The 14,631-nt window shown below is 42.8% G+C and overlaps 1 protein-coding gene across 4 annotated transcripts in view; it reads left to right on the top strand.

Moving 5' to 3' along the window:
• The window catches only part of RHOBTB1 (Rho related BTB domain containing 1), a 101,204-nt gene that overhangs the window by 39,078 nt on the left and 47,495 nt on the right, over positions 1–14,631 (top strand). For 3 of the 4 annotated variants that reach the window (XM_084845357.1, XM_084845358.1, XM_084845356.1), the window contains one exon: positions 14,220–14,421. In XM_084845357.1, the coding sequence (XP_084701483.1) occupies positions 14,230–14,421 (192 nt within the window). In that variant the 5' untranslated portion in view covers positions 14,220–14,229. Of the gene's footprint in view, positions 1–13,879; positions 13,942–14,219; positions 14,422–14,631 lie in introns of all 4 variants that reach the window. The other variant, XM_084845359.1, reaches the window with a different exon arrangement.

Here is a 14,631-nt window from a genome sequence, read left to right as displayed (position 1 = left end):
ACAAGTTGCCCACGAATCAATATAAGGGAACTGGTCCCAACTTCCCCTCTGTGCTACTGTTGTTCGCACATCAGATACCAAGGTTGGGTCAAAAGACCCCTCGGGTGGCCATTTGGGTTCTAATATTGGCCATTCCCGGGTGCAAAAAAAGACAAGTCAATCCTTTGTCATCTTAGTTCCATAATCCTGCTTAAAACGTGACCAATTGCGCAAACAACACTCCAAGGGTGTATGGGACTTCTTCGCAGACTTAGATTGGGACCCGCCCATGACGGTGGGAATTTCAATCAGCAATTCTTGCGCTTCGCCCTCCTCTGACCCAGCCTGTCTCCAGGGTAGGGAAATCCAGATCGGGGCTCCCCTCGCTTCGCCCGTAGGCGTCTCACACAATCACAAACACACCACCGTCCTGCGTTTATCCCCTAATGTAAGCTGTTTCACTTACCCCAAAAGCCTCTTCTGTCCCGCCCGCAGCTGTGTCCAGCTGCTTATTAATCCACTGCCGGTGCCTAAAAGGAGTGATCACGTCTCCCTCTTCCTTTGGCGTTGGTCCCCAAGCGCCTCTGCCGCCGCCGTCGTGAGGAGAAGGCAGTGTAAAACAACCGCCTGTGGCCACTTCTCCTCTGCGGCCCCTCGGCTCAGCGTGAAGGGGACGCGCCCCGAAGCAGGATCCGAGTCACGGCACCAAATTGTTAGATAAAAAAAGTCCTTGCTTTCGGTTTAGAAGAAAAGGATGCCAGGCAGGCAGCAGTGGATCCAACACTATTTTATTGAACATTTTGCAGAACGGGTGCAGAGCAGTCTGGACCCCGAGACACGTGTGCAAAAGCCTTTTATACCATATCACTTCTATTGTTCTTGCCAGTAACCAATGAAACAGTCAGTACATCAGCTTACCAAGTCAATAGCCAATAAACAGTCAGTATCAGCTTACCAAGCCGTTAGTCATGAGTGCGTCATTATGGTTCTCCTTTTGGCTCCGCCCACATTTTTCCCGCCACTCGGGCTCCTACGTAACTGAGGCGCCAACGGTTATGGAGTCTCTTTTTTTCTAACACATCCTACATCTGTTGCAGTGCAAGCCGAGGCTAGATGGGCAGAGCTGTCCAGCTCCATTCTATATGCCTTGCATAGGGTGCTCCAAGGGCCACTGAAGCACCCCACAGAAGGCACATAGAATAAAGCTGGACAGCACTAAAATTGCACTAAAATGTGCAATGAAGTGCAATAAAGCTGCACTTTTAGCCTCCAAAAGTAGAGAGACCCACCTTGCTAGAGCTGCTAGCTCACTGGTGTTGGGGCCTTAGGATGTTGTGTAAGTGGTCACTGGCAGACAAAGCCCTTCTCCTGCAGGACTTAATGGCTTCCTGAACCAGCAGACACCTTTCCTGCTGCAGCACAGGATATAAAGCCAGTTTGCAGCACCAGAGCAGGAGGACAACAGCTCCGCTTTGCTTGTTTTGGGAGCCTGAGCGCAATAAGCACGGTGCATGTAGCAGAGTATGCTGCAGTTACTGCATAACTAAATAAAACAGGAGGTGTAAAAAGAAAATATGAAAGTACCCCAAAGCAGGTGGATAGTAACCTTGCCAAGGTCTGAGCTGCATCTCTTGTACTAAACCCAGAAGGGGTCCAGGCAGGACAGGCTGTCTCAGACCAGACATTGCATAATGTGGGCTTTCTGCATATGGTTTTAATACGGAAATTGAAAAGCACTGCAGTGTAAAATGTGATTTCCTACAACAGTGCAGTGTTTGCACGGTTGTTTTCAGTGCAAACACTGCACATGACCTGCATGCTAAATAAACTGAAACCCAGCAATGACTGTTTTGTCAGCAATCTTTGGTTCCAATTGACTCCCACTGCATTAGCTGATAATTTCAGAACATAATTCAGGTTTTGTACTATGGAAGGAACTCCACCTTTATTTTCATCTTGTTTTCTGATACAATAAGAATTACCTTATTGAATCAGATTAAAGTTCATCTAGTCCAGCATTCTGTTTTCAGCAGCCAGACAGACGACTCTGTCTCATGAGGAGGGCATAAAGTTGATGGCCTTCCCCGTGTTGCTGGTCCCTAACAATTAGCACTGAGAGAGAGACTGCCTTTCTGTATGGGAGTTCCATTTAGGTATCATGACAAATGTAGGAGGGAAGAAAAGCCTTTATCTGGCTTCAGCTGGGTTTTAATTATAGCCATTGCCTTTGAAAGAGTATCTGGTGGTGATGTTATTGTTGTCAGTTATCTGTGCATACCTCTTGATCAAGGCAACATCCTAAAATGCTTCTTAACCGGCATTAAATGATGTTGATTTAGTAGTCAAGAGAGGCTGCGTATTATGCAGTATACAATATACATAATATACAATGTGTAATATTTCAGGTACAGCAAGCCAAATGAAATTTGATTTGTATTTATTTCTGCATATTTGCTGGCTCTGTCTAATACTCTGTCTTATATGCAGTAACTTGAGAGTTACTGAGAGAACAAAAAGTTGCTACTTCATTGAAGCAGTGTTTGTGCATTACTTTCTGCTTCTAAAGTTACAGTTAGTTCAAGGAATAACGATCTCATACTGGCTTTAGGTTCTGCCAGGCAGGACTCTTAAGAGGAAAGTGTATCAGCTCAGATATTGGCTTAATTCAGAGGATCGTGAACAACCCAAGGTGAGTCTCAGACTCATGCACTCCCCCTTCCCACCACTCTTCCATGTGTGAGAGGAGAGCAGAAGCATCCACTTTCACTTTTGAAGAACATCTCCTCCCACATCTACCTACCTGGACCCTCAGAAGGTCATAGCCTGAGGCCCTCCTCCAGATGCCCCCAGCAAATGAGGTGAGGCAGGTGGCTACTAAGGAGAGGGCTTTTTCAGTGGTGGCACCCCATCTGTGGAATGCACTCCCCAGACAGGCTTGCCTGTCACCTACATTATGGGGTTTTTTTGCAGCAGGTGAAGATGTTTTTATTTTCCCAGGCATTTTAAGAACTGTATTTAGTGCTTTTCGATCTTCACACTGTTTTATTTGCTGCTGGTTTTACCTTGGTTTTATGTGCTGCGCTCATGTTATTTGCTGCTGATTTTATTTTGGTTTTATTATGTGCTGCATTTTAGCATTGTTTGTTTGTATTTTGTGTGTTTTTTATTTACCTGTGTGCTGGCCAGAGAATTACAGTTATTTTTTTTACTCAACATTACTTTTAAGTAGTTATCAAGAAATGGACATATATACTTCAAGCAAAAAGCAAAAAAGGAAATTAAGTGCTATGCATTAATCCAAATAGCAGTAAGGCATTCTCTTCTACTCCATGGACAGCCAGTGCTTTTGACTTCCCGTAATTTTATCTCCATGTAATAATGAGCCCTTGACATTTTCCATTCTTATTATTTCCCATCATTCTCTTTTGATCAGCCCACCCCCTGCTCTGTCTCCTATTTCTTCTCTGGAACTAACCAATTACATTGTGTATTTCCTTGCTTGGGAAGAGTAACTTTATAGGTTCTGACTATGACATGTATTGTTCTGCCTGGTAAATTTTTTAAAAGCCCAGTTGTTTGATCACATGTACTCTTGTTTTTCAGCAAGGTGACCTGTTTTTAGCCATAGTTCCTAATCCCAATTTCAGTGATCTATTTTCCTTTCTTGTATGCTTCTGCAACATGGAGTTGGGGGAGGATGAATCCTGACATTATTATTGGGAAGTATCCAGTCTGGCAGTTTTCCACACTTACTTTTATTCATATGAGGTGATGGCACAGTCTTCTCTATATCCTGTGAGCTGTCATTCTTTAGTGTAGCCTAGCCCAACCTGGTACCCTCCAGATATGGACTGATGGGAGTTGTAGTTCAATATATCTGTAGGGCACAAGGTTGGGCTAGGCTGCTTCAGAGCTTCACTCCCTCTGGTCCAGGTGGACTGTGTCCAGGCACTATCCTTCTTCCTTGCCGTTGCCTCTTCCCTCATCCATGGAAAAGGAAAGGATGTGCTGTTGTTCATATACATCTCTTCACCATTTAAACCCAGCGCCTTTCCCCTGTTTTTTGAGAAACTGCAGTGGGCACCATCACAAAATGCCTAATCAGTGGATCCCTGCTTCAACATCTACCTGTCATGTCTATGGCTCTTAGGCTGCATCTTATTCAGCAAAAACTTTTGTTTCATGTCTATTGGACACCACAAGCTCTCTTTAATAAGGGATTGTATAATTCAGCTAATTGCTGGTGGTGCAATATAGTTAATGTTCCTTTTAAGCAGATCTTTTGTTAATGTTCAGTAGTTGCTTCTTTTTGCATGGAGGTTATTACACAGATAAATGTTGTACTGGAACAGTCTTTAATATTCACTGATGTACACGCTCTTTTAAATTATTTACCTGCTTCATGGAAATTAACAAATGGTCAGCATAATGGATTCTCCATACCCTTTTGACAGCTAAAAGACTGATATTACAACATTGGAAGGATAAACACCTCATATAAGTTATGGACCCTACAGTGTATGGAGGACCTTACAGTGCTTTCAATATTTGAATGTTTGTATTTTCATATTTATGCATTTCATATGTATTCATAGATTTGGATATATACAAATTATTTATATATATATATTTTCTCTTTCCCCCCTTCTTTTCTTTCAATTTTTTAAATTTCTTATAACACACAGCCTAAGATCTATAGGTGTGACAGGTATAGATGCCAAACCAACGATCAGTTGATTAGGCAAAATGGGACAATCCAGTTCCCTATTCCATTCCTGCTTAGAACCTTGTATATCATATTTATTCACCAGTAACAAGTATTTATAGATGGATTGTGGGTTCCTTTGCCTGACCAGCCTGTATGAGTGCTTCCAATAATGACAGAGACTCTGACGCTGTGAAAGTGGCAGGGCCAAACTTAAGTACTAGCAAATGGTGCAGTTGCAAGTATTGCCATTCAGCTGGCAAATCATATTCGGCACGCAAGGATAGATAACAACAATTCATAATCAGTATCCACTAGCCGATCCAAAGTAAAAGTTGCCTTATCGGTCACAAAAATTTTCTTTCTAATTTTTAGATCTGGATTGCCCTCCTCAGTTGAAGTCTGTGGGGTGATATTGGTCCATTCATTTTAATGGATTTGTGGGAAAGTGTCTCCTGCTGAAAACTGGGTGGAGGAGACTACCCCCACCAAGTACCCTGTTGTCCCAAGAGTCTTTGTTAGGGGGTGGGCTTTCCTTCTCAAACCATTTTTTGGCAGGGGGCCCTTTTCCCCCTTAAAGTCTATGGAGCAATCTCTCTAGGTCCTATTCAGTCTATGGCAGAGACAAGATTGAATTCAGGGGCTTGCTGATTCGTATCTCAGTCTCTTAGCCGCTATGCTACCCAGTGGCATAATAGAGGACAAACACAGAGGACTCCAGCCTGAGCTGTTTTGTTCAGAGCAGGAGTAATAACATGATCTCCCAGAGTGCCAGAACTGATGGAATCTCCTTCCTCTGGCAACTGAATGAGGTGATAACAAGGCTTTCAAATTTCACTATTGTTTGTGATAGGTAGCATAGAGGAATGAGAATGAGCAAAATACTTATTTATTTATTTATTTATTTATTACATTTATATCCTGCCTTTTTTCCTCATTTAAGGAGCCCAAGGCGGTGTACATAATCCTCCTCCTCTCCATTTTGTCCTCACAACAACAATCCTGTGAGGTGGGTTGGGCTGAGAGTCTGTGACTGGCCCAAAGTCACCCAGTGAGCTTCCATGGCTGAGTGGGGATAGAACCCAGGTCTCCTGAGTCCCAGTCCAACACTCTCGCCACTACACCACACTGGCTCTCCTTAGGCAGAGTCAGGATGTTCTTTCTTTTTCTTTGGTGGAGTTCCTATTTCAAGCTAGTAATATAAATGGTAACACTTGTTTGCAAGATCGTTTGTATTTCTAATTTCAAGCTAAACGCTGAACTTCAGCTGTCTGAACTTCTTTTGTTAAACTCAATGTCGCACTTACGGGGGCAAGCACTGAGATGAGTGGAAAAGCTCATTTCTGGAAAGGACATGACCTTTAAAGAGTTATTTTGTGTTTTCCAGTGATTGGCATACATCAGTATGGCAGCACCCAGAACATTTAAAACTGCTCAATGTAATTTTATAGGCACTACATGTTGTTTGCAGTGAAGAAGACAAACCATTAGATTTAATGATGCACATATATCTAGAAGAGCTTGAATGATCATTTCCCCAAAATGGTGAGCTCTAATGCAAAACCATCACCTATGAAAAAAGTCAGGGTTTTCTTTACAGTGGAACCGACTACTACTATTTTGTGAACTACACATTTTTCCAAAAGTATCACAATCTTATCTCAAGCCCTGCCTCTCCTTTGGTGCACTGCATATTTAGTATGGGTGAGACTAGGCAAATTATGTGGGAGAAAAGGAGATTTGAAGAACAGGAAGTGCATATGTTTGAAAACCACATGAAGATTAGGATTGAGACTAAAATGTAGTAAGTGCTGAGCTGAACACACCTTTCTTCATAACACTACTTGCCAAATTGCTGTAGTGTCTCCTCCTCATCTGGTTTTATCCAGCTCACATTTGCCAGTCAGTTACCTGTGTTTGTCCATCAAAAACCAATCACTTGTTCTGTTTTGGCTTTTTCTGTTTAGACCATACATGTTATTATTATTGCATCTGATTACATAATAGATTTATCTGAAGCTTAAATTAGCAACAGTCATGGCTTTTGATGTCTGGTAGCTGTGACATTGCAAGTCAAAATCCCTGGACTTGTATGGATTTCCCTCAGCAACCGCAGCCCCATGCGCCACTGTCTACTTTAAATCAGTTTATTGCTTGTGTTCTTATGCTCCCTTTCTATAAGCACATCTGTAGAATTTGCCAGATGTTGATTGTGTAATTCAGTGGCACAGCTCATCGTTTTGGAGCTCTAAATGTTTGATCAAGCTGTTTTTAAAAACAAACAAGCAAAACCACATACCTAGGCTAAAGGTTTTAGTTTTTCCTTATGTTTTCCAAGACTTTTCCCTGCCCAAGGCATTTTTCTGCTTGAAGCAAAGGACAAGATGCTCCCCGCTCCCCCTTGATTCCATATGCAGCCAGATACCAGCCTATACATGTTAGTTGAAAGTTACTTCAGCATTGGCAATGAGACTGCATCCACCACCACACCTGAGGGCTGTAGGCTAGCTTAGGGGGCCCAGGACACATGCACCTCTGTCCTCCAACATCTTGCTTCTGCTCCCCAACCCCCAGCATCTGCCATCTGAGGCAGCCACCTCACTCTGCCTAATGGTAGGGCTGGGGTTGTGCAAGCACTTTGCTGTGGAAGATAGGTCTAGGAATGGCTATTAGCTGTGATTGATAAATGGGAACTCCACGTTCAAAATCAGTATACCATTGTAGACCAGATGCTGGGGAAAAGCAAAGCAATTAGGGGGAGGGGACTGCTGCCTTCATACCCTGCTTGCGAGCTTTCCAGAAGTATCTGGCTAGAAACAGAATGCTGGACTAGATTAACATCAATCCAATCCGGCAAATGTCAATCCAGTCTTCTCATGTTATTATGTAAAACCCTTGTTCCTACTCTTTGCTCACTTCACAGCTAGACTGGTTGAGCCTCCGACTTCCTGGCCTTCCCTGCTCCCATATTTACTTTGCACTTGCTTTGAGCACCTCAGTTCAAACACACGCTTCCCCATTGAGAGAGGCTGGCATACTGAGTGTTCTAGCCCTGTCATCCAGGTTTTTTTTTTTATATGAGTCTATTTATTTTTGTATGGAAGAGCATTTAGTCATGCTACAAGTCCTCCTAGTTTCGGTCTGAAATTATATATCCCTGATGCACATTTACTGTGGCAATGAGAACTAGGCCCCAGCTTCCATGACCTGGGGCATTTCTTCCACCAAAGCAGTACTGGAGCAGCCTCTTCTGGTAATATGTAAATTGGACCTGACTCTTCTTCCAAATATCCTTCTCCCACCCCCCATCATGACATTGGCCCCCAACTTCATCACTGTTGTCTTGCCCTCTGACAGTAGATTGTAATTCCTGTGGGCATGGGCCAAATTATCTATGAATTGTTCCCCATCTTGTTTTCCTAATCCACCAGCGTCTTATATACATAGATTAGCATGACATGATAATGTAAAAATGTTGTTCCACTCTAGATTGTCAATAAATATACCATGGATCAGACCACCTTTAATTTCCCTTCACACTTCAACGTGTGAGTTTTTGGTTAGTTAGGTCATATTTAGTTTTTACATTATGTCTCAAGAGTCACATCAACTGAAACAAAAACAAAAGTAAAATTAGTTAATAGTCTATCCATTATCCCCTTCATGTATCACTGCCATGTTGTGGCGAAGGGGCTTGCGTAACTCAGTGAAGCCATAAGCTATGCCATGCAGGGCCACCCAAGATGGACAGGTCATGGCAGAGAGTTCTGACAAAATGTGGTCGACTGGAGAAGGAAATGGCAACCCACTCCAGTATTCTTGCCAAGAAAACCCCATGGAACGTATCACAAGGCTAAAAGATACGACGCCAGAAGATGAGCCCCTCAGGTCGGAAGGTGTCCAATATGCTACTGGGGAAGAGCAGAGGGTATTTCCAAGTAGCGCCAGAAAGAGTGAAGCGGCTGGGCCAAACCCGAAAGGACACTCAGCTGTGGATGTGTCTGATGGTGAAAAGAAAATCCGATGCTGTAAAGAACAATATTGTTTAGGAACCTGGAATGTCAGATCAATGAATCAAGGTAAGCTGGAGGTGGTCAAACATGAGATGGCAAGATTGAACATCGACATCTTGGGAATCAGCGAACTAAAATGGACAGGCATGGGTGAATTTAATTCAGGTGACCATCATATCTACTATTGTGGGCAAGAATCCCTTAGAAGAAATGGAGTAGCACTCATAGTCAACAAAAGGGTGGGAAAAGCAGTACTGGGGTACAATCTTAAAAATGATAGAATGATCTCAGTACGAATCCAAGGCAAACCATTCAACATCACAGTAATTCAAGTCTATGCCCCAACCACTGAGGCCGAAGAAGCTGAGGTTGATCGGTTCTATGAAGACCTACAACACCTTCTAGAACTAACACCAAAAAAAGATGTCCTCTTCATCATAGGGGATTGGAATGCTAAAGTAGGAAATCAAGAAATCACCGGGATAACAGGCAGGCATGGCCTTGGTGTACAAAATGAAGCAGGACAAAAGCTAATAGAGTTTTGCCAAGAGAACACGCTGATCATAGCAAACACTCTTTTCCAGCAGCACAAGAGGAGACTCTACACATGGACGTCACCAGATGGTCAATATCGAAATCAGATTGATTATGTCCTTTGCAGCCAAAGATGGAGAAGCTCCATACAGTCAGTAAAAACAAGACCTGGAGCTGACTGTGGCTCAGATCATGAGCTGCTTCTTGCAAAATTTCGTCTTAAATTGAAGAACGTCGGGAAAACCACTAAACCATTCAGGTATGACCTAAATCATATCCCTGATGAATATACAGTGGAGGTGAGGAATAGATTTCAGGGATTAGACCTGATAGACAGAGTGCCTGAGGAACTATGGACGGAGGTCCGTAACATTGTTCAGGAGGCAGCAACGAAATCCATCCCAAAGAAAAAGAAATGCAAGAAAGCAAAGTGGCTGTCTGATGAGGCTTTACAAGTAGCTCACGAAAGAAGGGAAGCAAAAAGCAAGGGAGAAAGGGGAAGATATACCCAACTGAACGCAGAGTTCCAGAGAATAGCAAGGAGAGACAAGAAGGCCTTCTTAAATGAACAATGCAAAGAAATCGAGGAAAACAACAGAATGGGAAAGACTAGAGATCTCTTCAAGAAAATTGGAGATCTCAAGGGAACGTTTTGTGCAAAGATGGGCATGATAAAGGACAAAGAAGGCAGGGACCTAACAGAAGCAGATGAGATTAAGAAGAGGTGGAAAGAATACACAGAAGAACTATACAGGAAAGATCTGAATGTCCCTGATAGTGTGGTCACTGAACTTGAGCCGGACATCCTCGAGAGTGAAGTCAAGTGGGCCTTAGGAAGCATTACTAACAACAAAGCTAGCGGAGATGACAGTATTCCAGCCGAGCTATTTAAAATCCTAAAAGATGATGCTGTTAAAGTGCTGCACTCAGTATGCCAACAAATTTGGAACACTCAACAGTGGCCACAAGACTGGAAAAGGTCAGTTTACGTTCCAATTCCAAAGAAGGGCAATGCCAAAGAGTGTTCAGACTACTGTACAATTGTACTCATTTTACATGCCAGCAAGGTTATGCTCAAAATCCTACAAGCTTTGCTTCAGCAGTATGTGAACCGAGAACTACCGGAAGTACAAGCGGGGTTTTGAAGAGGCAGGGGAACTAGAGATCAAATCGCCAACATTCACTGGATCATGGAGAAAGCAAGAGCATTCCAGAAAAACATCTGTTTCTGCTTCATTGACTACGCTAAAGCCTTTGATTGTGTGGATCACAACAAACTGTGGCAAATTCTGAAAGTGATGGGAGTACCAGACCACCTTACCTGTCTCCTGAGAAACCTGTACGAGGGTCAAGAAGCAACAGTAAGAACCAGACATGGAACAACCGAGTGGTTCAAAATTGGGAAAGGAGTACGACAAGGCTGCATATTGTCACCCTGCTTATTTAACTTATATGCAGAGTACATCATGAGAAATGCCGGATTGGATGAATCAGAGGTCGGAATTAAGATTGCTGGGAGAATTATCAACAACCTCCGATATGCAGACGATACCACCCTAATGGCAGAAAGTGAAGAGGATCTAAAGAGCCTCTTGTTGAGGGTGAAAGAGGAGAGTGCAAAAGCTGGTTTGAAACTCAACATTAAAAAAACTAAGATCATGGCATCTGGCCCCATCACTTCCTGGCATATAGAAGGGGAAGAAATGGAAGCAGTGACAGATTTTACTTTCTTGGGCTCCAAGATCACCGCAGACGGTGACTGTAGCCATGAAATTAAAAGACGCTTGCTCCTTGGGAGGAAAGCTATGGCCAACCTAGACAGCATAGTAAGAAGCAGAGACATCACCTTGCCGACAAAGGTCCGTCTAATCAAAGCTATGGTTTTCCCAGTAGTAATGTATGGCTGTGAGAGCTGGACAATAAGGAAGGCTGAGCGGCGAAGAATTGATGCTTTCGAACTGTGGTGCTGGAGAAGACTCTTACGAGTCCCCTGGACTGCAAGGAGGTCAAATCAGTCCATCCTAAAGGAAATCAACCCTGAGTGCTCATTGGAAGGACAGATAATGAAGCTGAAGCGCCAATATTTTGGCCACCTAATGCGAAGAGAAAACTCCCTGGAAAAGACCCTGATGCTGGGAAAGACTGAAGGCAAAAGGAGAAGGGGACGGCAGAGGATGAGATGGCTAGATAGCATCAGGGATGCAATGAATATGAACTTGAGCACGCTCCGGGAGAGAGCGCAGGACAGGAAGGCCTGGCGTGCTATGGTCCATGGGGTCACGAAGAGTCGGACACGACTGAACGACTGAACAACAACAACTATCCATTATGAAAGCATCTCAGATTGTGTCTTAGAAAATGTAATTGATTAGACAGAGCAAATATTGGACGGCAGAATAGCATTTAAAGCTACTGATGGAATGCTTTTAATGCACATTCTATAGTTATGAAGGGTGGAAAAAAAAGTGATTATGTAGCACATATAAAGGCGATATTGCTTGCCTCTGTAATTATACCCATTCCTTAATTCTGAAATTGGTTTTCTTTGTAGGAAAATAAAGTGTAACAATAAAAGATTTAATTATGTTTTGACAGCTATTGAACATTTCCAGGAAGGCTTCTGTTTAAACAAATCCCAGGTTTAGTTTTCTGCAAAATCTGGCGTTTTGAATCTTTTTCTTCTTTCATATTCACACATATGTGGCAAAAGGGAGGGGAATCCTCCCTTGTTTCTCTCTTGTACTTCCTCAAACTGGAGTGGAGCCATTGAGTATTATATTTACAAACTATTGTACAAATTTGCCCGTGTACATTCAAGGCTTTATCTCCTGCACCAGTGTACATTTCTGTGCCAGCACAGAGGGCCAGGGTGCATGGGGGAGGGGGAGAGGAGCATGCTTTGCATTGGGAGGGGCTGTAGCTCAGTGGTAGAGCACCTGCTTTGCATACAGAAGGTTTAATCCTCAGCTTCTCCAGGTAGGGCTAGAATTCAAGAATCCTTCCTGAAACCCTGGAGAGCTGCTGCCAGTCAGTGTCCACAAATATTGGACTAGATGGAGCAATGGTCTTACTCAGTATAAAGCACCTTTCTGTGTTCCCCTGATTGCAGATGTGAAAGACAGAGAAGATAGGAACATTTCAGCAATGGAGTGTCGGACTATTTGGTACCACCTTCCCCACCCAGACACAGCCTTAAACAAGACTGGTGGAGGGAGCCATGCAGCACCCAGCATGGAAAAGCATTCTGAATGAAATCCCTTACTTGCAAGCAGCCACACTGAAATGTGGAAGTCCTCTAGACCAAGTGGTTTAAGGGTTTATTGTTGTCTTACACTGAACGATTATCCATTTCTCTTATGGGAAAACATAAAAGTCCATTGCAAAAGGTGTTGTTTTTTTACTACTACTGATTGGATCCAAAGAACCAAGAGGGGAAGGAAAATAGCCACTTGCACTTCGTGTAGTTCTGTAATAGGTACATTCCATAGCAGGACTCATGCTTCTGCTTGTCCAAGAGGCTGCATGACCTGGGAAAGAAAGCATTTGTGCTTTCTTTAGCAGGTAGTTCAGCAAAACAACCCCAATATTTTATCAACACTACTTGGTAATGAAATATATTTACACATCCTTGCTGGACAGTTTGGTTTTTAATTTAGACATGACTCTGGTTTGCAAGCATACAGCAGTGTTTTTGAACTTTTGCCTCTAAATTGGCAGCATTGTTGTTGGGGTCAGTTATCTTTTGAAATTAAAAAGACAGAACAGGGCAAAGAAATGGAAACAACCATGCGCAGCATAATAGGGTACTAAAGTTGACATGAGACAGAATAAAATATGGGCTCCTCTCATTCTGCTTGTAAAACTGCACATTCCTATTTCAGTTGTGAATTGATGTTGTGTGTTCAGTCAGGTTTTATACTCCTGGTGGATCTTTCAAAAGCAGGTTTACAGTCTGTATCCCAATTTTAATTGGGTAAGATCCTGTACGCTCAAAGTGCTTTATGCAGCAATTGTGTGTGCTGCAGTTATGCTGGTATTCCTCACAGCAAACACAAAGGGTGCATCCAGTGTTAGGCTAGCAGAAAAAGTGCAAGAAGTGGGATTCCGCAAGCAATTGTGCAAGTGTTAGCTGAACAATTAGCACAAGCAACACCTAGCCTGATGAATTGTGCAACAGCTTGTCCTCTGGCTTGTGAAATGGATTGCACAAGTAGAATCAAAGTATTGGATTTACCACTTCTGCAAGAATGAAAATGAGGATCCCACAAGTAGTAGAAGCTGTGTGGTAGCGGAATGACACCATTGGATACATCCCAAAGTGTAAAGTTGAAGCTCACATTCTTAAACATGTGCATGTACACACTGGTGAGCCCTGATCAGCTACAGATCCCCAGTGTATGTTCAATGCATGTTTAAGAGTGAACATTTTAAATCAGAAATGGTACCCAAATTACAGTGGGTCAAGTTTATTCAGTACTAGAGTCAACTAAAGAAATCTCTCTTAGACTAATTTCTGTTCCATTAATCTGGTTATAACTAAAGTATTTCTTTCTCTCCCCCCCTTATGATTTGTAACTGTTTCACTTTTGTAATTATGAAAACTGCCTAAGTAAGTTTCAGAACATTTCACCTTTTGTGTTTGCTGCAGGGGAATACCAGTGAGTACTGGTGTAAACACGATTGCCATGTGAAGCAGCTCTAAGACTAAAGGTATTGCTGTCCAGTCCTATCAACAACCTTGGCTCCACCATGCTTTATCTTCTTTAAGCAAGTTGGTGTTTATAGAAAACCAAGCAGAAAATAACATACTACTGGAAAGGAAAGCATTCAAGGTCAAAACAACCGCCTGGGTTTTATGAACTGTGTGGGATATATAAATCAGATTTGGCAGTAGCACTTGCCTTTCAGCAAGTCAAAAAAGCAGAACTCTGTTTTAAATAGTTGGATTCCATTCAGTCTTAGAAACCAGTGTTATTGTTTTGTTACAGTCTCTGGTAGATGGACGCTGACATGGACTACGAAAGACCTAACGTTGAAACCATCAAGTGTGTGGTTGTTGGTGATAATGCAGTGGGGAAGACTCGTTTAATCTGTGCAAGAGCATGTAACACCACTCTGACCCAATATCAGCTGCTAGCAACTCATGTACCTACTGTCTGGGCAATTGATCAATATCGGGTCTGCCAAGAGGTATGTATTATCAACTTTATCAAGTTGAGCAGGAATTATAGATTTGCCTTGGCATCCATGTTACTAGCTTTTAACAGCACAATCCTGTATGTGTCTATTCGGAAGTATGCCTACTCCCAGCTAAGTTGGTACAGGATTGCAGAATAAGTGCTGTTACTCCAGGGCCACAGTCTAAAATGGGTTGATAGAGCCAAATGTTTTGGACGCATG

Source organism: Heloderma suspectum, chromosome 3, assembly GCF_057233095.1.
Source record: "Heloderma suspectum isolate Gila_16-S chromosome 3, 16-S_ref, whole genome shotgun sequence".
NCBI classification, from domain to species: domain Eukaryota; kingdom Metazoa; phylum Chordata; class Lepidosauria; order Squamata; family Helodermatidae; genus Heloderma; species Heloderma suspectum.
The sequence above is the reverse complement of the archived record's forward strand: the minus strand, read 5'-3'. Positions and strand labels throughout refer to the sequence as shown.